Source organism: Cupressus sempervirens, chromosome 2 (assembly GCF_028749045.1).
Source record: "Cupressus sempervirens isolate cs-2001-9-10 chromosome 2, ASM2874904v1, whole genome shotgun sequence".
Classification (NCBI taxonomy): domain Eukaryota; kingdom Viridiplantae; phylum Streptophyta; class Pinopsida; order Cupressales; family Cupressaceae; genus Cupressus; species Cupressus sempervirens.
The window spans coordinates 333,661,564-333,687,134 of NC_143119.1; the positions used below are offsets into that span (position 1 = coordinate 333,661,564).

Consider the following 25,571-nt stretch of genomic DNA (forward strand, 5'->3'; position numbering starts at 1 on the left):
CCTTGAACCATTTTGTTGCTTCCTCACGAGTACAAGTCGGTATTGCGCGAACATCCTCCACCAATAATCCCTAGCCCAACCTGCAACACTTTCCACATTTTCCCTCCTCCCAAAGCAGAGAAGCATTGACCCACATTCCCTCTATTGTGGATGCCCCCCCTCCTTCAATTGATGTTTCTTCACAATCTAATGGTGAAGTTGTTGTCCAGGGGCCAAGGTGCTCTTCCTTGGCATGGCCTTCATAAACCCTTGCCCCTTCTCCTTTGTCACCCAAATGTTCTCAGCCAAGTATTCCACGATCATTTTCCATCCCTATTCGACTTTGGGTACGTGAACGCCCTGCAGATTTGAAGACGTCCACACCACCAACGGTTGAATGAATGATTCCCCACCGCCAATCAGTTGCCAAGGTTAAGTACCCATTTCAATTCCCTCACCCAGAACAGCTCCCTCAACAATTTCATCCAGGCCCAAGAGCCATTACCTGTCGACGCATGCAACCACAACCCGTCGAACCTCATCTTTCGATTCCCCCACCATCAAAGCTAGCACCACAAACAATGATGCCAAATCCAAATTTGACCTTCTCTTCCAGAAATCATCCAAATACTCTAGCCCGAATAACTGTTGAACTCCTTTTAAAAAGCTCGAGTCATTGATAACGAAAATTTGCTTCAAGCGCCGCATAGATATTCGGCCTTCATAGGTCTGCATATGCGAATCCAAACCAAGAGCGAAATTCGCCTCCATATCTGTCAAAGAGAAAAACAATGAACTTTCCCTACCTTCTGCCTGAATTTAACATCCTTGGAACTCTCTAGAGCAAGGTACCAAAGCAACCAAACACTCTGATTACATGCACGAGGGATACCTTTGTATCATGGACATCTCTGCTTACCCTAAGATGATTAATGTCCTCATGAGTCAAAATCATAATGCCATTCCTTTCAAAATTCAAATTGAGGTACCACGGGTGGATTATTAAATCTAATGGGTCAAATTTCCTCCTTTTATTTACTCTCCAAGGTGACAGAAGTCCTCAAAAATTTCATATTGAGGACCTAATGTTGAATTGGCACCTAAATTGGCTAGCCGATCCGCAACTCTATTCACTTCCCTGAAGTAGTGTGATACTTTGAAATCCTCAAAGTCTAGAAGCAACTCCTTGATTTGCCGTATACTTTGGTCCAGATGCCATGCCTCCATCTTCCCTTTCTTAATTCCATTGATAATGATTTCCGAGTCTCCTTCCAAATGTATAAGTTGACATCCAATTATAACTCCTAACCCCAAAGCTTCTTTGGCAGCAAAACATTTTGCCATGTTATTTGTACCATCCGGCAATCGTTCGGCTACAAATGCAATTATGTTGCCTTTGTGATCTCTTGCCACACATCCACACCTTGATACACCTGGGTTACCCCTTGCCACCCCGTCAAAATTAATTTTGATCCATCCCTCCTCTGGAGGTATCCATAATGCTTTCTCCCTTTTCAAGATTGGATTAACCCCAATACACCCATGAATGGGTAAATATATATTTATTTTAATAAAGAACTCTTTCTATTATATCTATATGTATACACATATACCTATAGATAGTAAATAGAAATTTGTCACATTCATTATCCGACTAAAGCTACTAAACAACAACAATATCATTTTGTCCATCTCTCTTGTGCTAACAATTCATATCTAGATTTTGGCAGTTTCATTCTTTATCTTAGGCAAATTCTTCGATGGCATTAGTCATATGAGTGTCATTGCATAGCCACTGGACAAATATTTGCTTCAATTTTGGAGGATCATGATTTAGATCTCGAATATCAGCAGGTATTAGGAGCATCTAGAGAAAGATCTCACCTCACCATTGCATCCAAGTGGTCATTCCCATGAATTTTGACTATAAAGTTGTCTATATTGGGCAAAAGTAATATATGAGGCAAAAACAGTTTGTGAATCAGGTTTGGGTAGCCCAACTTGCCATTGGGTATGATTTATTTTGAAATTAAAGTTTCAGATCTGAAATAATTTCTTCATTTCTGTCATTATTTTCCAAATTTCCATTTTAGTATTTTCTTCAGAATAATTTGGTGCAAAACAATTAGCCTATCGGGCCTTTGTTTGTCAGTTTTATAGTCTGCAGGCATCAGCAAGGGTACAAATCTGTACAAGCCAAGTTCAGGACTTAGCGGCATAACCCTTCGTCAACTCATTGACAAATCCTGGTGACAATTTCCAGCATCAGCCACAAACGATCTAATACACTGCTTGAAATACCAGTTGGTGGCTTATTAGTTGATTCATTATCTGCGGACAGACCTATAAAAATTGTTGCAAACCGAAGACCCACTGCAAGTGGGATTATCTCGTTAGACTTGCAAATCAGCTTGGCAAGCTATCCCCGCTCCAATCTTACTCCACTCAGCATACAACACAACAATCTAACTCCCCAAGTCAATCTGACTCTGCCAAACATCTGAGCTTGCCTAGCTTATCCCCGCTTGCAAGTAAGGTGTTGGCACGTGGCAGCTAGACATTTCCAGCATGACACGTTAGCAGCAACATGGTGCACAGACCATGTCATCAAACACACAGGTGGTATATAGACGTCAACCCACCACTTCAGCACTGAACACGTCGACACCATCTCACTACCCAGTAAGCATTTTTCTATGATGTCATCTTTTGCAACATTTTCTAAGGTCAACACTACCCAGTAAGCATTTTTTTTGTGATGTCATCTTTTGCAGCATTTATTTTGAAGGTCGGTTGGCTATAAGTCGGCAGAATTTTTCTTTTCATTTGACAGCCATTTGGACGTCAATTTTAGGTTGTAACATCAACACTTTCCTATGTTATATTTGACAGTAGTTTGATTGCCATTTCTGTGCATTTTTTTTTTCTTGTAACAGTCCTTTAACCATCAACTTTAGGCCTGTAAGTTTGTTGACGTCATCAGTTATTAAAATATTGGACCCCTCACCATATGCAGTTTTGATTTGGCAATTCAACCTCGAGAAGCCATAACTTGGTCATCTAGACTCCAAATTGAGTGCAATTTTTTTTTTTTTTGGCTGAAATCTCTTGAGTTTGCATTGGTGCAATTAGTTTCTAGTTTTGGTGGACAGATTTTGGTGATTTTGGTGATTGTACCTATCCAATCCTTGATTTTGCAATTTTAGAGGCTTTGTTCACAATCAAACGGATACATTTTCAAGTGCAATTTGTTTGAAAGTGCATATATTTTTGTCTACTCTCAAAATGATACCATTTTGGAGAAACTGTGAGTGAACATGGTACTTTCAGCATTTGGTCTATTTTGACCTATTTTGGCACTTGTAATTGATTAGCTCCTTCAGTGATTTTGTGTCTTATTTGGTTGAGTCTTCTATAGCTTCAAATTTCTTGTTGTAATTATCAAAATCAGAAGTCCACTTTGGTCCATTTTGACAAGTGGCAATTGTACGTGCACTATTTCTAAAGTGTCAAAATTATCTATTTTGGGTAAACTTCTTTGATTTATTACATCATGGGGGTGCTATGATTTGTTAATCCTTGTTTGAGAAGTGCATCATGGCAAAAATCATGGAGCATACAATTCATCCTACAATTGTGCATTTTACTGTGGATAATTATGTATCATGGGCAAAAGGTATCATAACATATTGTAGATGGTTGAAGATCTTGTCTTATCTTTATGGACTTGTTCCTAAGCACCAGTCTACGATGAAAAAGTTTGCTTGGCGTCAGAGAATTTTGGATATCAGGGGATTGATTTCTTATAGCATCAATACATCTTCCTTCGCTGAAGCCAAGTCCAAGAATGAAGGTATTAAGTGCCTATGCACACATTGGATTATTATTTGGAAACATTTTGGAGATCCTCATGTTCCTCCATTACCATCTAATCCAGTTGTAGATTGTCTCATTCCACTTGATGGGAATAACATTCCACTTGATGAGCATACTTTAAGTAAGATTGAAAGTCTTGCACACATTGAGAGTCTTGATGATCCAAAGACTCCACTTGAAGCTCCTACTTCTCCTATTGACATTACACCTACTATTGCTTCTAATGTTTCATATATTGCTCCAGCCATACTTTCTTGGGATTTAGTGCAGTGGGATATTCCTTATCTTCCAATTACAATTCCTTGGGATGACTACTTGACAAACATTGCTCACTGGTTTGTGGGATCCTACATTTTAGATTTGGGAGACATCATTGATGGCATTCATCTTCTTTTTGTTGAGGAAGATCCTTCTTCAGTTGTTACAAGATAACACTCTGACCCTCATCTTCATTCTCGAATTTATCCTTCTTTAGAGCTTGACATGATTGCAGATCCTCTGATACAACATTTGGAGGAAGTCTCTTTATCTCTAAAGAAGACATTTGAGTCTTTGGAGATTGGCATTTATGAGTCTCAAACTTCACTTGAGGTGTCATATGGCATGGTTCTGGCTATCATACTCATGTGTTGGAGATTCCTATTCAGTTTCCTAAGACATCATACATTTTGAGGATTCTTCCTAGAGATTGGGGAGGCATCATTGATACACCTATGGCATTATCTCTTTCTAAAGGGAAGAACATTGTTCAATTTTCTTGGTGTAATTTCTACATTGATCCAGGAGCATATATCATGGGTGTACATTCTACATTGGAGGGGGTGCTTCTTTGCTTCTCTTCCTATTTCATATTTTGAGGAGGCATCTTTATCTTTGGAGTTCGTTCACAAGCAGTTACCATTGGCTCCTTCTATTGGACTTGATCCTAAATAGTTAGTGGCATCTTCATCAACCAAGGACATGGAAACACATGAGCACACTTCAAAGACGTCAAGCTTCATTTGGATTCCCCTTCCTTCTTCCTATCCACAATGGCAAGCATTCTTGAATTTGTACTTGCTGTGTCTTCTTCCTAAGTGGAGTAATGTTGTTTTTAGGCATTGGACCATGTTTTGCCTTCAAACACATACCATCCTTGGGGAGGTGATTATTAATTATGGTGGGCATATCATGTCTCCTTGCTTCCTTCCTATGGATGGATTCTTGGTTGTGTATGCATGATGTAAGTCATAATGGGGCGATCTTGATTACTCCATCGATCTATGTAGCTTGTTTTTCTTCTCTCTTTATGGGGGAGGGTTTTTCCCATGAGGTTTTCCCTCTTTCTCCACTTTATGAGAGATTGCATTGCATATCTTTTGCACTTTCAATTCTACATGGGCACCTAACATAGCCTAGTAGTTCAGACCCATCGTGCACTGTCATCTAGCCTTGTGAGCCTAAGTGCAATCCCCTAAGTTGCACTTAAGAGGGGGTATTAGTGTTGGCAAGCTGGCAGATACGAGTACATGGATGTTGTTATTTATGGCAACATTACATGTAGGTAAGGTTGCATAGACTTAAGAAGAGTTTTGGTTTTTGTTGAATGAGAAATTGCATAAGTATAAATGAGGATTATTGTCAACAGAGGTACAGTTTTAGTTAGTGAACCACAATGGAATAATATTAATGGCCACAATTTTGCATCATGATAAAATAGAGCCTGTAGAAGATGTGAGTATGTTAGCTAGTGATAGTATATCAGTTAATATATGTTTTGATATGAAAACGTAAAGATGGATCATTATTGCAAAGTATAGAGTATGGGGTAGAGATCAAGCATTTTGGCCTAAGGAATTGAATTGCCTTGTCAATTCAATTACATGGCAATGTAGGGACAACATCCTAGATGTTAACACTCAATTAGCAAGTTTTGATTATATATTTTGGATAAGTGTTTAACATGTTTCATTTTCAAGGCCAACTGAATAGGATAATTAGAAGGATATATAAGGACATTTTGATAATGCAAAGTATGATTGTGTTATGTACATGATATGCGAGCTTTATATATGATGGTATTCTTAGAAAGGTTAGGATTGTTGTTGCACCAAAAGATCGACCTATCAATGCTCGATAGAACTAATAGTCTTATAGAACCATAGGAGGTGATTAAGCCATGTCGCAAATCCTGTGAGGGACATTGGACCACTTCCAACAAGCCCCCTCCCAAAGCCACTTGCCGTGGCCTGCGAGATTTGAACCTATGACCAAGCTCTGATACCAATTGTTATAAAGATTAGGGTTGCCGTTGCACCAAAAGATAGACCTGCCATTGCCTGATATAACCAATAGTCTTATAGAACCACAGGAGGCGGTCAAGCCATATCGTGATTCCTGCGAATAACATTAGACCACTTCCAACAGGCATATTGATGTTTTGATGGTTAGATACAATCAGTTATTGCATGGGCATGATCAAATGCGACATACACAAAGGACTAACCAAATATTGAAGATATCAATACAGTCAGTTTTGGTATAGTCTCTATAAGTCATTGTATAGATTGTACATCATTGTATGAGAAGTAAACTCCATTGTAATACAATTCCTAACAAAGTTGAGACCTCTAACAAGGATCCATGTACTAAATGTATGTAATAGACTCCTAATAGGGTCAACTCTCCTTACAGAGAGTTTTCACATTAGTATACTCTCTTATGGGTACCATTCGCACCGGAGTTTTCCTTTGGCTAGGGTTTCCCTAGTTAACAAATCATGGTGTAATGAGTTTCATGGCATCGTCTACTTTAATTTTCAGTTTATTCATTTGTGCATGTATGTGGCTAAGTGTTGAAATATATAGTTGGGTTAAAAGTGTTGAAATACTAATTCAGCTCCCCCCCCAGTATTCTCTATTTCTAACAATTGGTATCAGAGCTTAGTTAACAGAAGAAGTTTAAGAACTTGAGAAAGATCCCAATAGATAAAGCAGATTTGCAAAGCAACTATGAAGGAGCACTTGAGAAACTAGATCAAGCAAATGATGAGAAGGAAAGACTAAAGACTAAACTCAAGCATGCACAAGATTACACTAAGAAGCTCAAAGATCATATTGTTGTTTCAAGGCCAACAAGAAAGGAACTAGCCAAATAGACCAAAAAATCAGATTTGGTTGTGAAACTCGAAAAAGAAAATAAGCACTCAAGCATAAACTTGAAGTTACATCACTTAAGTTGGTTAAGATATCAGATGGGAACAAATCTGAGAAAGATAAACTTGAAGAGAAAATAAGCACTCACGCATGAACTTGAAGTTACATCACTTAAGTTGGTTAAAATATCAGATGGGAACAAATCTGAGAAAGATAAACTTGAAGCAGATCTGAAAGGTAAACCTATTAAATGCAAAGATCCGAACACTCAGCTTAGAAAGGTAAAATCTGAAGTTGATGATTCTAAGCTTAAGGAACTTGAGAAGTATACTAATATTGATAAGTAGGAGATAATTTCCACAGCAAGTCAAATTGTGATATTGCCATCAGGATTTAACTGTGTGATTTTGAGTCAAACTCATTGACCCATGTTTCATGAGTGGTGATTCAACATGAATCCATCTCTCATGAGAATAAATGGAACACTTACCACTCATTGGATCTAGGTGATGCTCATAGGAGTGAAGCACCGGGACTTCCCGGGAGGTCACCCATCCTAGTACTACTCCAGCTTGAGCATGCTTAACTACATAGTTTCCTCCATGGTTAAACCCAAAGCTTGCAACCCTATTTGCAAAACCTCCACCAAGTGTTGTGCATTATGAACCATTCATTAGAAAGCCCCTTATAGTAATATTGTGAAAGGTGAGCTTGTTGAGACTAAGTTACATTTTGATGAGTTGTATTCAAGTACTGACAAACTTGATGAGCAACTGATGCTACAGAAGCCTAAGGGAGATATGACAGGAATTAGATATGGGGAAGGAGAATGTTCTAAGGAATCTGAAAACATAATTGAGCAAGAACCTATACAAGACCAATTCAGATATCAGATTAGACTGAGTAACTAAGGAACAAAGGAAATCATTCAAGGGAAGATGTTATGCTTGCAAAATATATGCACACATGAAGAAAGATTGCAAAGGTAAAACAAGTACAAAACAATTTATTGAATACTGTTTCAATTGTTGGCTTCATTGAAACAAATCACATGAATGCAAGAAACCTAATCAGCGATATAATGGAAGAGCAAATGAGAGATCCATCATGACAGAAAAAAAAAAAACTTTGGGAATCAACAATGTCATAACTAATGGTGTCACATGCTACAAATATAATAACTTTGGACATATAGCTAGGGATTGCAGATTGCAAGTTAATCAAAATGGACCAAGGTATGACAATTTTGTTGTTACATGTTAAAATTGCAATTGTTTGGGTTAGACAGCTAGATTTTGCACATTCAATGGGTTTGTAAACAACATGAGAACACCTAATGTCAGAAGGATTAAATATGTTGGAAAAAGGAATAATAACATCAGTATAACATAGTATAAAAACATTGATAAAACTTTTGTGAACGTCGAAGTAAATGTTGCTAATGACAAGGTATGGAAAGAAAAAGAGCAGGTTAATGTAGAGAACAGAGGGGAAGCAGCCCCAAATTCGTCAAACTAAGGTATGCAAAGTTGATATGGGGTATGTAAGGCATTATTGATGCTACATCTGTGTTCGCAAAACTTAACATGAATTTTTGGATGTTCGTCATGAATATGAGCATTTACTATCAAGAGTTATCAACTTTTTGTACTATGTTCTAAACACATTAATGGAAAAAGTAATTGCTAAGAATTTAAAGGGTAAATGGAGTTCATTATCACCATTTGACCTATCAGAGATCTTAGAAAGCTAGAGCTAAGGTCTTAAAAAAAGAGTGTGGAGATTTAAAGGTTGTTTGTGAAAGCATCTGTTGGAGATTCCAGGTATTTTACGCATTGCAAGCATTTGATTGGCAGTTATTTCAATTCTTATTGGAATAGTTAAATCTTGGAAAAGCCTCAGCTTTACAATGTTAAGGATAGACCCTGTGCCAGTTTAAGAAACATCGTTCAACTTCTTGTAAGATGACCTTGAGGGTGCATTTTCACAAAACCCTGAAGCAGTATTGCATTTAGAGGATATAAGGGCATAGATACACTGCATATTTGAGATCATAGGCAATGAAAACATTTGGGAACATCTTAGTAAGATATACAAGGAAGATAAAACCTCAAAACCTGAGTTCCAACATCTTGAAAACCTAAACATACTGCAGTACATGAACTATGAAGAGTTTGACGAGCCAGAATGGATAAGGATTGTTCTTCGCAGAATACATGACCACTTTTTCTAGATAGGAGACAAACCAGTCATGATAACTAAAGAGCTAATTCATCTAGTTACTAGTTTAGATAATGATTGCATAGTGCCCGTGGCAACTAAAATGGTCAAGAAGGAAGTGGGAAACAAACTCTGGCACAAAATGGGACAAAATAGCCATGACCTTATCAGACATTAGACAATAAGATGTGAGGGTAATAGCAAAGATTCTAGGCTTTAAAATGCATTACAGCACTGAAACAACTCAGTATCTGCAGAAGTGATTCAGACAACATACAAAATGGTAATTGAGAGAGAACACTTCGACATATGTGAAACACTAAGGCAGCAGTCGTTTGAGAACTTGAGTTGAATCAAGCATGATAAGCGTCAACCTTTTAGGTTTGGTTCACTAAGCTTGCATATATACTTTCACATTATGCACAAGTTTCCCAACATGCACCCACATGCCTGGACTAATGATAAACCATGGCATTAATAACTAGGCACTATAACATACAGGATAGAGGTAACATTACCAGTGATTTATTTGTTATGTTCAAGGGATTTCAGAGAGAGATGAAACAGAGGTATAGAATACGTAGGTCAGTTGTGGAGAAGTATGCAGAATTTGTTTGCTTTATGGTATAGATTGATGTCACTTGCACGGAGGCAGTTAAGCCTAGAGAAATTTTTATCCACCCACTTGGTTATGAAGTTGAGCAGAAAGTCTTGGAACAATATGCATCAATAATTCTTGCATCACTAGAGACAAAGATGCAAAGAGATGGAGAATATGGAAAAATTCAGCCAAGTTAGAGGGGAATTGTACAGACGGCCAAGAGAAAGAAAAGTTGAACTGGTTGTTGAAAAGATTGCAGAAAAAGAGGGTATAAGAGGAGAAGAATGGTGTTACATCCCAATTTTTTACCTAGTTTGAAATATAGCCATTGAGGTTTGCATGAAATCAATTGGCAGTTTAATTTGATATAATCTGGTGAAATGGTAAGATAGTTGGTCGTTATGATTTCAAGTGAAGATGACATGTTAGTTGATCGTTAATCGCGAATTCATGGAATTAGGATGAAAGGTTAACTATTATAATTATTTATGATTAAATAATTTAATTACTGAGAAATTCCTTGCAGGGAGCTTGTCGAAGGGCTGGAAGCATTGTCAGAAAAGAATTAGGTAGGGCATCACCATCGCTGGGCAAACAGGTAAAGGACCTAGCGATTTAAAATAGAATACATCTGCAGGACTTGCATGAGTTATTTAATAATTTAATTTAATTAATTGAGTTTAAATATAAAACATATCTTAAAGGATTTTAATTTATCTTTCGTCATATTATTTTTAATAAATATTTAATTACGTGCTTTTTAATATTAGAAAAAAATGATTTGGCACTATTATCATTTAATAATTTAATAATTGTGCATTAATGTTCGAATTATAATAATTGTATTATTATAATCTTTGAATTTTAATCTTCCAATCGTTTCCAACTTCTTATTCTTTTCTTTCTTAGTCAATTTAATATTTGGAATCCGAATGGTTACCTTGGGAATTTGAATAGCTTCTTTATAACTGATGGTAGCCATAAGGTTGGGTTTTAACTTATTTAATAAACCTTTAAACATTCTCGGCATCATCCTTTATTGGCATCCTACATCTGTATTCTTTTTCAGCATTATTTCCCTAGCCTTTAGCGTCCATTCCTGCTCTCGGCTTTCAAGTCATTATACTTCCAAACCCTTCCAATTAGCATACAAATGAATTGCAGGGACAATAGCAAGTGAATACTTGCATACCGATGAGAGTTCTTGCCACGGGTTGGAAAACTCACTCAACACTCGAGCTTCATAGTCTCCAGGAAGAGCCACGTAAGGATTCTTAAATGCATTTCATAGGAAACATGTCTCACTCCTTCCATGTTTGGTGATAATTATGCATTCGTCCCTGTTTCAGATGTAAATGAATTAATCATCCTTCATGGAAAGGTATCATTTCCTTTTAGTGAAATAGATCTATTGTTAGAGCTAACATTTTTCCAATTTCAATTTTCTTTTTCTTTGATGTAAGACCATGAATGATGCCATCTATATATTTTCAAAAATCATTATAACCTTCTAGCGATCAGTCGACTGCCGTAGCAATGTTTCTAATCAAAGTCTGATAATTGTTATAATATCCAAATATGCAACTCTCTAAATTATTCCTAAAAATCTATATTCTCTAATAACATTCATTATGCAATTTGATATAAAGTTGATTAGATAATAAACGAAAGCCGGTTTCAATCCTTTTAGATCAATGTAATCCTCTGAATTCAGTCGATTGCCCTATGCAAGATTACAGCAATGGTTTATATTCATGATTGCTATTCTTTTAGAATCTGAATACTTCCAAATTTGATATGACATTGAAATTATATAGTAGACTTTTCTTATTCTTTCTTATATATGTATATATGTACAAATTTGTAGAGCTACTTTGAATTATCTTTGGATCCATGATATATATATATATATATATCAACCCAATTTAGAATCAAATACATCCTGAAATATATTTAACTGAGAATGAGGTATTGAAACCAGAACACCAAGGAATTCACAAGGCAAAGATGCCAGTATGTGGTGAAGAAGTTGTAAAATATCATTGTGATCTAATAACACTTGCGAATCACTGGCTTGGAGGCAGAATAGGGTGAGGAGGTGAAGAGAACAGGCAAAATGAGATTGACTTCAATATTCATGAAAACATACATAAAACATTTCTATAGCTTATGCATGTTTCACTCAGGAAGAATGTTGTTAATTTATGATATTAAAAGAATATAATCATAGCATGTGAAATGATGATTGTATGTAATCTTCTTGAATAATTGTTAGAGCCGTCTACTTTGAGAATTTTGGATACCTGGGACTCACCCGACTGTGTAGCCAAGAATATGGGTGATGAGGTGTGAGAAAGGAATCATCAATAATATGAACCAGTATCAGTTATGACATTTCAATATTTATCATTAATTAATAGCTCATGCATATTCCTGTTATGGTGATCTCCTGCTGCCAAGTCGTATGGCGTGTTATATATCATGATGCCTAGTGGATGGAATGATGTTCCTTGTCAATTCCGAGTAGAGAGGGCATTTCTCGTTAGAGATCGTGTGGGGATACATTGTGGTCCGAGGTTGGGTAGTTAAGCCCCTGACAATGTTTCACCTCTCTCAAGATGTCGAACATGTGTCAAATAGAGATAAGCTATGCATTCAATTGTTATCAGAAACAGGTAGTATCATTTTTATTTATAAGGAGGTAAGATTAAATTGAGCTAATTTATTGTTACTGTTAGACGCAAGATTTAGAAACGTGGATTGTTTTTCATTTATATGGATATCAAATATAAGTATATTTCTAACCTTGAATTATTGTCACAGTTAAACAAGCGGAAGGAAAGGAATCTGAAGCCCTAAATTGAATCCGTCGTCGCGAAAGCCCTAATTTGAATCCGTGGTTGCGGAAGCCCTAAATTGAATCTGTGGTCGGAGAAGACCTAAATTAAGTCCGTGGTCGCGAAAGCCCTAAATTGAATCCGTGGTCGCGAAAGCCCTAAATTGAATCCGTGATAGCGGAATCCCTCGGTGATATAGCAGATCAAAAGCCCTAAATGAACCGATGGTAAATGATGCCCTAATTGATACAGTGGTATGTGATGCCCTAATTTAAAGTATAATGGTATTTAATTGTAATTATCTTTTGATTTTTAAGAAAGCGGTTTGTAGATGATAGTCATCATATGAATTTGTTCTAGCGTATTTGTAGACTAACCCAGGTGGTTGCAAAAGCATCCTTAGTTTGATTTCAATCTTAGTTTTTCCGAGGTATGTGGTTTTCAATTTCTATAGTAATTTCATTTGAAGGTATTTCAAGTTTATAGTTAAGAAATTTTATCTAATAGATTTTTAACGGTAAATCTTATTGTCTTCCTATAAAACGAAGTATAACTGTATTCTTTGAGTATTGTTGAATGATAAATTAGGCCCTGGAAAACCGGATGCTACATATGGTATCAGAGCGCGCTGGGTTCAACGCTAAAACCTTGGGTCCAACACTGTTTCTGAGAAATTGAAAATGTAAATGTTGAAAAAGGATTTATTTTTGCATATCCGGATATTGCAATCAAAATTGGAAAACAAACTGGAAAAATCATTCAGAATAGCCAAGAAGGCTGAAATGATATAAAGTGGACAAATGTATAAACTATGATATCATAAAGGCGAAACCTAATTAAAAAGATAAAAAGGATTGGCAAGTTGAGTGGTGGAGATCGGGTTTAACGACCCAAATTTTGAAATCCTTGGCCAGGGTGGATTGTCTAGACGCTTCAGTTATTTTGTCGAATAACTGTTGGGACTTTAATTAGGCAGATTTGCCGGAACAATTGATCTTGTTGATTGTCCAGACGCTTCAGTTATTTTGTCGAATAACTATTGGGACTTCAACCCACCTAAATACTCAGATGGAAAGACCAGAATAATACATATGCCTTATCCCTAGAGGGAGGGCCATTCTTTGTCGAGAATGAGAAAATTAAAAAGGGTCCAGATGCCGAGACTTGCGCAATCCAAACACAGTTTATAATCTTGATAAAATGTTATCTAATTTCATCATGATCAGGTTTGTCAACCCAAATTAATGACAAAAATAAATTGTTACCTATTTGAACTTGAACTGAATAAAAACAAAACTATGAACCATGATCCTTTCTGATGTTGGCTAAATGACAAGATCATTATGTGCTCCAGTAAGGAGTAAACACACTTGCATAATTGGAACTATCAATGTTTGTTTATAGATGTAAACTTTTGATGAGATGGGCATGGAAGCCTGAATTACAGGAATGGGAAAGATGAATTTCTAAGTATTTACAAATGAAGGATGAGAATCTTATGAATTGTTTCAGATGCTTATGATCTTGATTTGATGATCTTGCATAGTATATGATGTTTTTACGCTTTGACACATTGTTATACACGTATAATACACATGCGATGTTGACTTTACTCATTGAGCTGTTGTATATTGTTTTGGAGATATCCTACGATGAAATGATTATTCTAATGAAATATTGGGCTTGACGGCCAAGGTTGCAATGGATAAACATGGATTCACTAACCTATTACAAGTAATCTGTAAGTTTGCAAGGAAGATCTATCCATTAATGAGGGCCATATGCCAGATGGTACGTATGAGTAATTTAAATTATGATCAAGTTATGATCTAGAACTTGCTAGTTGAAGAATTTCAATTTTGAATACTTATCTTACTTTCAGTCATTGAACCCTGTAAATAAAGATATCAATATGGAATCAAACTAATGATATGGTGAGTGTCTACATAAGTATGACAGGAATATGAAACAAAATCAACTCAACCGATGCTGAGATGACCATGATTAAGGTAAAGTGAACTCAAGTGAGTGCGTGTTCAAATTTATGTTACCATGCAAGTATCTTTCTGGAAACTGTAAAGTAAAAATGAATCTTGAGTTTCAATTATGATTTTCATTCTAACCCAATTGAGAAAAGAAATTATATACATACATATATATATATATATATATATATATATATATATATATATATATATATATATATATATATATATATATATATATATATCTTGTATGTGGAATATCCTTTTAGTGTCTAAATTGCAGAGGTCATCGAGGACGATGAACCACAAGAGGAATGGTACATTACATTCCAATTTTAAAATACTCCTTTATAATGTTCGTTGCAATTTCAAGTTCATCGAGGACGATGAACCACAAGGGGAATGGTATGTTACATCCCAATTTTTGACCTAGCTTGAAATATAGCCGTTGAAGTTTGCATGAAATCAATTGAAATTTAATTTGATATAATCTGGTGAAATGGTAAGATAGTTGGTCGTTATGATTTCAAGTGAAGATGACATGTTAGTTGATCGTTAATCATGAATTCATGGAATTAAGATGAAAGGTTAATTGTTATAATTATTTATGATTAAATAATTTAATTATTGAGAAATTCTTTGCAGGGAGCTTGTCGAAGGGGTGGAAGCATTGTCAAAAAAGAATTAGGCAAGGCATCACATTACTGGGCATACGGGTAAAGGACCTAGCGATTTGAAATAGAATACATCTACAGGACTTGCATGAGTTATTTAATAATTTAATTAAATTAATTGAGTTTAAATATAAAATGTATCTTAAAGGATTTTAATTTACCTTTCGTCATATTATTTTTAATAGATATTTAATTATGTGTTTTTTAATATTAAAAAAAATGATTTGGCACCATTATCATTTAATAATTTAATAATTGTGCATTATAATAATGTTCGAATTATAATAATTGTATTATTATAATCTTCGAATTTTAATCTTCCAATTATTTCCAACTTCTTATTCTTTTCTTTCTTAGTCAATTTAATATTTGGAATCCGAATGGTTACCTTGGGAATTTGAATAGCTTCTTTATAACTGATGGTAGCCATAAGGTTGGCTAAACCTTTAAACATTCTCGGCATCATCCTTTATCAGCATCCTGCATCTATATTCTTTTTCAGCATTCTTTCCCTAGCCTTTAGCGTCCATTCCTGCTCTCGGCTTTCAAGTCATTATACTTCCAAACCCTTCAAGTTAGCATACGAATGAATTGCAGGAACAACAGCAAGGGAATACTTGCATACGGCTGAGAGTTCTTGCCGCGGGTTGGAAAACTCACTCAACACCCGAGCTTCATAGTCTCCAGGCAGAGCCACGTAAGGATTCTTAAATGCATTTCATAGGAAACGTGTCTCACTCCTTCCATGTTTGGTGATAATTATGCAATCGTCCCTGTATCAGATGTAAATGAATTAATCATCCTTCATCACAAAGGTATCGTTTCCTTTTAGTGAAATAGATCTATTATTAGAGCTAACGTTTTTCCAATTTCAATGTGCCTTTTCTTTGATGTAAGACCATGAATGATGCCATCTATATATTTTCAAAAATCATTATAACCTTCTAGTGATCAGTCGACTGCCGTAGCAATGTTTCTAACCAAAGTCTGATAATTGTTATAATATCCAAATATGCAACTCTCTGAATTATTCCTAAAAATCTATCTTCTCTGATAAAATTCATTATGCAATTTGATATAAAGTTGATGAGATAATAAACCAAAGCTAGTTTCAATCCTTTTAGATCAATGTAATCCTTTGAATTCAATCGATTGCCCTATGCAAGATTACAGCAATGGTTTATATTCATGATTGCTATTCTTTTAGAATTCGAATACTTCCAAATTTGATATGACATTGAAATTATAGAGTCGGCTTTTCTTATTCTTTCTTATATATGTATATATGTACGAATTTGTAGAGCTACTTTGAATTATCTTTGGATCCATGATAAAATATATATATATATATATATATATATATATATATATATATATATATATATATATATCAACCCAGTTTAGAATCAGATACATCTTGAAATATATTTAATTGAGAATGAGGTATTGAAACCAGAACACCAAGGAATTCACTACGCGAAGATGCCAGCATGTGGTGAAGAAGTTGTAAAATATCGTTGTGATCTGATAACACCTGGGAATCACCGGCATGGAGGCCTAAATAGGGTGAGGAGGTGAAGAGAACTAGCAAAATGAGATTGACTTCAATATTCATAAAAACATACATAAAACATTTCTATAGCTTATGCATGTTTCACTCAGGAAGAATGTTGTCAATTTATGATCTTAAAAGAATATAATCACAGAATGTGAAATGATGATTATATGTAATCTTCTTGAATAATTGTTAGAGCCGTCTACTCTGAGAATTTCGGATACTTGGGACTCACTCGGCTGTGTAGCCAAGAATATGGATGATGAGGTGTGAGAAAGGAACTATCAATAATATGAACCAGTATCAGTTATGACATTTCAATATTTATCATTAATTAATAGCTCATGCATATTCTTGTTATGGTGATCTCCTGCTACCAAGTCGTATGGCATGTTATATATCATGATGCCCAGTGGATGGAATGATGTTCCCTGTCAATTCCGGGTAGGGAAGGCCTTTCTCATTAGAGATCGTGTGGGGATATATTGTGGTCTGAGGTTGGGTGGTTAAGCCCCTAACAATGTTTCACCTCTCTCAAGATGTCGGACATGCGTCAAATAGAGATAAGCTATGCATTCAATTGTTATCAGAAACAAGTAATATCATTTTTATTTATAAGGAGGTAAGATTAAATTAAGCTAGTTTATTGTTACTGTTAGACGCAAGATTTAGAAACATGGATTGTTTTTCATTTATATGGATATCAAATATAAGTATATTTCTAACCTTGAATTACTGTCACAGTTAAACAATTGAAAGGAAAGGAATCTGAAGCCCTAAATTGAATCTGTCATCGCAGAAGCCCTAATTTGAATCCGTGGTCACGAAAGCCCTAAATTGAATCCATGGTCGCAGAAGACCTAAATTAAATCCATGGTTGCGGAAGCCCTAAATTGAATCTCTGGTCGCGGAAGCCCTAAATTGAATCTGTGATAGCGGAAGCCCTAGGTGATATAGTGGCATCAAAAGCCCTAAATGAACCGATGGTAAATGATGCCCTAATTGATACAGTGGTATGTGATGCCCTAATTTAAAGTATAATGGTATTTAATTGTAATTATCTTTTGATTTTTAAGAAAGTGGTTTGTAGACGATAGTCATCACATGAATTTGTTATAATGTATTTGTAGACTAACCCGGGTGGTTGCAGAAGCATCCTTAGTTTGATTTCGATCTTAATTTTCCAAGGTATGTGGTTTTCAATTTCTATAGTAATTTCATTTGAAGGTATTTCAAGTTCATAGTTAAGAAATTTTGTCTAACAGATTTTTAACGGTAAATCTTATTCACATGAACATGAATGATATAACTGTCTTTGTATGAAATGAAGTATAACTGTATTCTTTGAGTATTGTTGAATAATAAATTAGACCCTGGAAAACCGGATGTTACAAATGGGCAACAATGAAGAAGGGAAGCAAAGTTCCGTCAAAAGTTCAATTGGAGAGCACAAGCATAGAACCTATAAAGGATGCTATTACAAAGATAGTAGAGGTGCTAGATACACCTGATATTCAAATGAGTTGAGGTTATACGTCAACCCCGCAAGGCCACAAGGAGTTCTACAAGGACTCCTCCCACAACGATGACAGATAAACCAATAGAGCAGGCATCTACAAGACCTACAAGATAGAAGGCAAAGGCCCAAGGCCCAATTCCGAAGAAATCCAAGGTCATAGATAAGAAAAAGGCAAATAAAGGTAATAAAGTTGACAAATGAAAGGAAGAAACAAAGACAGCAATAACTCTAGAGATTGCAGAAGGTAAATATTGAGGAAGAAAGGAAGAAGTGGAAGCCTCGTATTAAGAAAATCACATCAAGTATAGAGAATGAAAGCAATTGGATCAGATTGAAAGCATTATTTAAGGTATATTGAAGCTGATCAGGCCATAATTGAGAATTCTATTGTTAACTACTTATTGAATTTCAAAAGAAGAAGCATTGCATCTATTAGAAGCTTAAAGTGAGAAAACAGTTAGCACTTGAAGAAGATCAAAGGATTAGAGAAACAAATTTGTTTTGGATTAGAGAAACAAAATTGTGCAAAATTTGCACACTAATCACAGTTGAGGAAATGAAAAGTATCTTAGAGAAAGCAAGGGCAAAAATGAGAACAAAGATGAGGATTGTGAAAATAATGGGAGGACAGTATGATGAGGTCGCAGAGAAGATAGAAAAGGCATTAGCAAAAGTTCTTGATTAGCCTTGTTTCAAAATCCTTACATAGAATAGTTGGTATATCTATGAGAGCACAATCAGTCAAACCTACTGAGGAAACTAGTGATGTTAATCAGTTCTATAGCACAGTTAAGCAACCAGACTTTTATGTGACTGGTATCCCAGTTACACTTGATACGACCCCTGAAGATAAAGAACAAGATCAAAATACTTTTATGGATAATGTGATGAATACTAAAGATATTCAAGATATCATGAAAAAGGCTATTGATCAGGCAGAGCATATTAATGATGATGAGGATGAAGATCAGCAGGACAAGGAGAAGGAACAAAAGGATGAAGTTATCACTGACTCTGCAGTTAAATCTATGACAAATGAAGGTAAACCTTCATTTATCAAAGTAGATGTTGGTACACAAGATAATATTCAATCTGTTACACCTTCATAGCAGATCACAGTAGCATCAGGTAACATCGCAAATATATCAGAGGTAAGAGATGGTAATTGATACTACACCAGCTACTCTCATTTCATCACTTAAAACATTGTTGGCAAGTCACCTCATTCAGGGTATGTCGAGAATGGTTAAGGAAGATCTAGATGAAGATGCATTAATGAGAATATAATTAATAGACTTTGGAAAGGCAAAGGAAAGATCTGAAAAAAAGCCTGAGAAGCATGTCAGAATACTGGAACAAGCATTGGACAAACTATAGAAGACATTGTCGTCACAAAAAACACTTGATGGTAACAATGTTGTTGAAAATTTGGCCAGTGTTATAGAAAATTTTGATGCTCACTACACTTCACTTGTGGAATCTACCAAAGCCAAGGCAAAAGGAGAATTTGAAAGAGAACAATTTCATAAGGTATGTGCAAATATTGCTAATGATGTCCAAGTGATTGATGAATGCATTAAGGATATAAAGGAATGTGTCAATGAAGGAAAGCAAGTATATATTGCTTGCACAAAATCTGTCAAATATGTTGGAGATTTCACTAAATGCATCGAAGATGATGAGTAAAAGTTAGAGAAATTAGCTGATGAATTTGCTAAGAAGAGATAAGTGTAGTTGACATGGACAGGGCAGTAAGTAAAACTTTTGATGCTATCAGTGTTTTGCAAAGAGAAAGGGATAAAGTATTAAACAGATTTTCACTATTGCAAAGTTTGCTAACACCAAAGCTTGAGATGATACAGAAGCAATTAGAAGTATTGGAGTCTTCTAAGAAGACTTGCGAGATTTTCGGGCCAATTGATTTGCAAGGAGTAGGAATTGCAGCATTTTCTATTTGTGGCATGATACAAGTAGCTCGGAATATGAAGAAAATTTGGGACACTGAGTTTAAGACATTAAGAAAGAATTTTTGCAAACATCCTATGGTTAGCATGAAGACTTTTTGGAGCAATAAGTTTTTGACTTGTACATAGCCTACTCAACTTTACCATTGATGTCAAAGGGGGAGTAAGATCAGAGAAAAATATGTATGAAGATAGTAGAAGGGCAAGTACAGTATGATAGTATGAAGAAAAGGGAAGTATAAATTATTAAATACAGATATGGACCTTTTTGGTTAAGTTTTCTATCAGGATAATTTTTTGGACAGTTTTGGCACTTAGTAAATTTTTCACAAAGTGTTGCTATCAATGCCAAAGGGGGAGATTGTTGGCAAATTGGCAGATACGAATGCATGGATGTTATCATTTATGGCAACACTACATGTAAGTAAGGTCGCATGGACTTAAGAAGAGTTTTGGTTTTTGTTGAATGAGAAAATTGCCTAAGTATTGGTTAGGACTACTATCAGCAAAGTTATAGTTTTCGTCAGAAAACTTCAGTGGATTAATATTAATGGCCACAATTTTGTATTATGATAGAATGCAGTCTGTAGAAGATGTAGTTATCTTCGCTAGTGATAGTATATCAGTTGGCATATGTTTTGATATGAAAATGTAAAGATGGATCATTATCGTAGAGTACAAAGCATGAGGCAGAGATCGGACATTTTGGCCTAAGGCATTGAATTGCCTTGTCAATTCAATTCCTTGGCAATGTAGGGATGACATCTTAGATGTTAACCCTCAGTTAGCAAGTTTTGATAATATGATTTAGATAAGTATTTAATGCATTTTATCTTCAAGGTCGATTGGACAAGATAATCAGAAGGGTGTATAAGGACATTTTGATAATGTGAAGTATGATTGTATTATGCGCACGATATGTGAGCTTTATGTATGATGGTATATTGATGTTTCGATGGTTAGATGCGATCATTTGTTGCATAGGGATAATCAAATGCGAGATACACAAAGGACTAATCAGATATTGAAGATATCGATACAGTTAGTTTTAATATAGTATCTATAACTCATTGTATACATTTTAAATCATTGTATGAGCAGTGAGCTCCATTGTAGTACAACTCTTAACAGGGTTGAGACCTGTAACGAGGACTCATGTACTAAATGTATGTAATAGACGCCTAATGAGGTCAACTCTCCTTACAGAGAATTTTCAGATTAGTACACTATCTTGTGGGTAACATCCCCACCAGGGTTTTCCCTTAGCCAAGGTTTCCTTTGCTAACAAATCATGATGTTATGAGTTTCATGGCGTTGTGCACTCTACTTTTCAGTTTATTCGTTTGTGCATGTATATGGTTAAGTGCTGAACTATTTAGTTGGGCTAGAAGTGTTCGAAAACTGATTCACCCCCCCTCCGTATTCTCTATTTCTAACAATTGGTGTAATTAAATATTCACTAATTATACTTTACGTAAGTTTACTTAGATAATGCATTTGCATATTAGTTGTCATGTAGACACCTAGGAGTTTGCATTTCATTTTAGCACATGGCATTGGAGGAATCCACTTGAGGTGGAGTTAGTTGTCATCTCACACCTATTTGTGTGTGAGATCCACCTTTAGTGCTCCATCAAATTCTCATCCTCTCATTGTTGCACATACTTTATTTTACAATAGAAGATGATCCACCAATGGTGGACATGTGATTACACCTTGTCTAGTTGATAGTTAATCTCATGCATATCACTTAGTTATCAGGCATTGCCTATATATTCAGGGACATCTACATTGTAAGGTAATGGGCATTTTATTTATCTAATCTTGATCACTATTGAATCAATCATTTTGATCATATCATTTTGCCTATCTCTCTTGTATTATCAATTGAGCTTCTATATCTTTGCATTTTCACTCTTTGCCATAAGCAAATTCTTACAAAAGAAAAGGCCATAATTTTAATTGCACAATTGAAGACTAGCTCTCATCATTTGAGATGTGAAACTGGTAGATGGACAGTACCCAAAGAAGTGTGGGAGGAAAGAACCTGTAATTTTGCAGCAAAGGGGGAGTGGAAACTGAATGACATTTTATCAAAGAATGTGCAGCATACGAGGATGTTTGTTGCCATTACAAAGACAACTTAAAGGCGAACAATTTGAATGAACTTTCAAAGAGGCAAGATTGCGCCAAATGAATAGTTTCTTGCCTCAGATCCACAACAGAAGAGTCAACACAAAAAAGATATGCAGATTAATTTGTTACCTCATGGTCCCTTAGACTACTAATGTCGTGGACATCATTAAAATTCCTTCATTCATTCACTCAACAATTCTCATATGCGATGCAAGAGAACAAAAGAAATTGGCATCCACTTAAAATGTATCTTTTCAAACTTCACACATCAAACATGGATTTCCATAGTAATCGCCTTCTTAACATATGCAAGGATTAAAGGAGCAACTTGACCTAGAGGCAGATTTCCTAAAAGAGATCCTCCTCAAACCCGGATTTTGCAATAGATATTCAATCCTTCGAAAAAAAAATCATGTCAAACCACAACCTAGGAATTCCTTACTTGAGTTGCCCAATCCTTAAGCACTAGGAGACTAAGAAACCAAAAAATGTAACCAACCTAAGGATAACTAAGCTAAATACTAAGCCATTGAGCAAAAGAAAGAGGGGTCCCCATTTGCAATGGGACGTGTGTGTTTACACACATCCCTTGGCTGAATAGACTATATCAAGAATCAATGGTCAAGAATTTGACATATTTTTTCTCTGATTTCCTTGTAGGCACTCTAACGTGAAGTGTTTTTTCTGATTCCATTGTCCCAAAAGATAAAAGAATACACACCCTTTGATCTCAAGCTTCTTTTGGCCTTCACCACCACCTTGTTTCACATTGGAGTTGATAAGAGTCACTTCTTAATTGAGCAGAGAGAAAATTTGGCTCTCCACAGAACATTAGTCTCTATGTATGCTTTTGATGATAGTCACATGTGAAATTGAAGAGTTCAATAAACTATTTTTCATTTCCTCCTAATCCCATGTACAATAATTGTGGGGCATGCATTCGAGTAGATATTCCATTTAGTCATCCATTTGTTACTTTGCTTCATCCAAATTTTCTTCTTTTGCTCAAGATGTCATTAAAAACAACCTTAGGCCATCTACCTACTTTCATTTCATTTTATAAGATAGACCATAGCAATTACTTCAATACAAGCTGCCCATAATTCACTCAGCATAATATCATGAGACACCAAACTGCTTATTTTGAAGTTGCTTGTGATCAAGGCCCTTGGGATTCCTCAATTTGTTTCTACTTTGAATCTGGGCACTTACTGCTATAATTCCCAATTCAAAACCATAAATTACTACCAAAAACACCCTAGAAGCCCAAAAAGAATCTAGATAGTTTCCCAATTCCAATGTTCTAACTCTGAGCATCTATTTTGAAGGGCATAAAATGCTTTTTCTAACTTAGCTTCTTGCTGAAGTCGATTCCAAGATATTTGTACTCCATAGCTTCTACAAGAATGTTGCCTTCAAAGGAGAGCTCAATTGGTTTGCTTTCTTCTATTTGAAATGTTCAAATAAATATTCTCCTATAGAATTGTTTAATATTAGTAATCATGGCTGTCCTAAGAGCATGACCCAGGTTCGAATACCCGGCGATAAGGTAGCGCGTAACTCTAGGAGAAAGACATATGGCATGCTTACAGTATGACACTAACGAGGCATACTTAAGTTAGAAACAAATTTGAAGTCCGAAGAATATGGTTCATGTGACAAGGTACATTTTCGTGTGGCCCATGTTGGCAATCTTTGGAATATGACTTTTAAGTGTACCCAACTACCTTTCTAGCAGTGTGGTTGAACCAAATACCAAACCTCGTTAAAGGTAACTAATAATCTCATCCGAAAGTGACGGGAAAAGCTCCGATTGACAAATAATTAGGGCTATTCAAAAAGGAAAAGGAAAGTACAATTACCTGGTTGTTGGCTCTCCTGAAAGCGCAAGGCAGCTGCGTGAGTTGCTTCTTGTAAAGCCAAGTTTTGCAAGCAAGTATTTTGGGCACTGACATTGCATCTCACCGCGAGTTTGACTCTCAGCTTAGCTGGTTTCACATGAATCCCACTTCGATGGGGAAAATTCCATGGATACGAATTGGCGTTAACGATAACAGCGCCTATGGCCATGATTGTCCTGCGAGAGGACTTCTATGGGCCAACTGTCCACGACCTCTCCTTAAAAGCATATATTAGCTAATTAAATAATCAATACCTCTAAAGGTTCGAAAGAATCTCCTTTGTAAAAAAAAAATTATAAAAATTGTCTCCTTCCTCAATTTGATAGGCTTAAAAATGTTTTAAATTTTTTTTGTGATTTAAATAATAAAAATTATATATGTGGGATGTTGTAAAATTTTGTTCTGTGATTTAAATAAAAAATTATATTCTACAAGTTGGAAACAAAAATAAATGGGATTTTGTGTAATTTGAGATTATCTAAAATTATGTCTTTCAAAATGTATAAAACTTTTCAAATGGAAAATAAATAAATAAATTTATTGCATATCATTTAAACTTTAATAAAATAAAGAGTTCATAGTTCAGATGAAACCCCCCACTCATTCTATTAAGTGCAAATCAGAAATACTCATCCCACAATACAAAAAACAGATTTGAACTAATATGTCAAAGATTTCTGTAGGTTTTAAGTATATCATAATAACAACCTTAAGAGTACATATCAAAATTAGAATCTTCTACCACATAATTAGGTATGTCATTGTTGGAATTGGAAGTGGTGACATTGATTGGAGACGAAGGAGGGTTGATGTGAACATGGGGTTCCTTCCTAATCTGGTCCTTTCCTTTCCATTTGCCTTTGTCCTTGAGATGTTGAATAAACTAAACTAGTTTAATATCAAACTTGTCTCTCTCTTTAATTGTGGTATGTCCATGAGCTATCTCCTCCTTTTCCACAGTTGCCTTACCTTCTCTAGGATCTGCAAGAACTTACTTTCCTTTATCTTAATAATTGTTGTAACCTGCATTACAACATCAACATATATGAGCCTTCGTAGAGATTCAATAAGGTGCCTAGCTTTACCCTGACAAACATCATTATTCCTTAATTTCTAAATGTTCCAAAGTAGTATAGATGAAAAATCAAACCAAAAAATATTACACCACATTATTGTCAAGATTTCAGACC

The 25,571-nt window shown here is 35.5% G+C and overlaps 1 protein-coding gene across 3 annotated transcripts in view; it reads right to left on the reverse strand.

Annotated features, from left to right (window-relative positions):
• LOC149572471 (S-adenosyl-L-methionine-dependent methyltransferases superfamily protein) overlaps positions 1-24,635 on the reverse strand; it is a 50,994-nt gene extending 26,359 nt beyond the window's left edge. The window contains exon 1 of one of the 3 annotated variants that reach the window (XR_016359920.1): positions 24,343-24,631. Coding sequence is in view for 2 of the 3 variants with exons in the window: in XM_089813621.1 (XP_089669747.1) it covers positions 24,343-24,550 (208 nt within the window). In the remaining variant the exon portion in view is untranslated. Of the gene's footprint in view, positions 1-24,342 lie in introns of all 3 variants that reach the window. The other 2 variants (XM_089813621.1, XM_089813620.1) reach the window with 2 other exon arrangements.
• Positions 24,636-25,571: the final 936 nt, after the last annotated feature.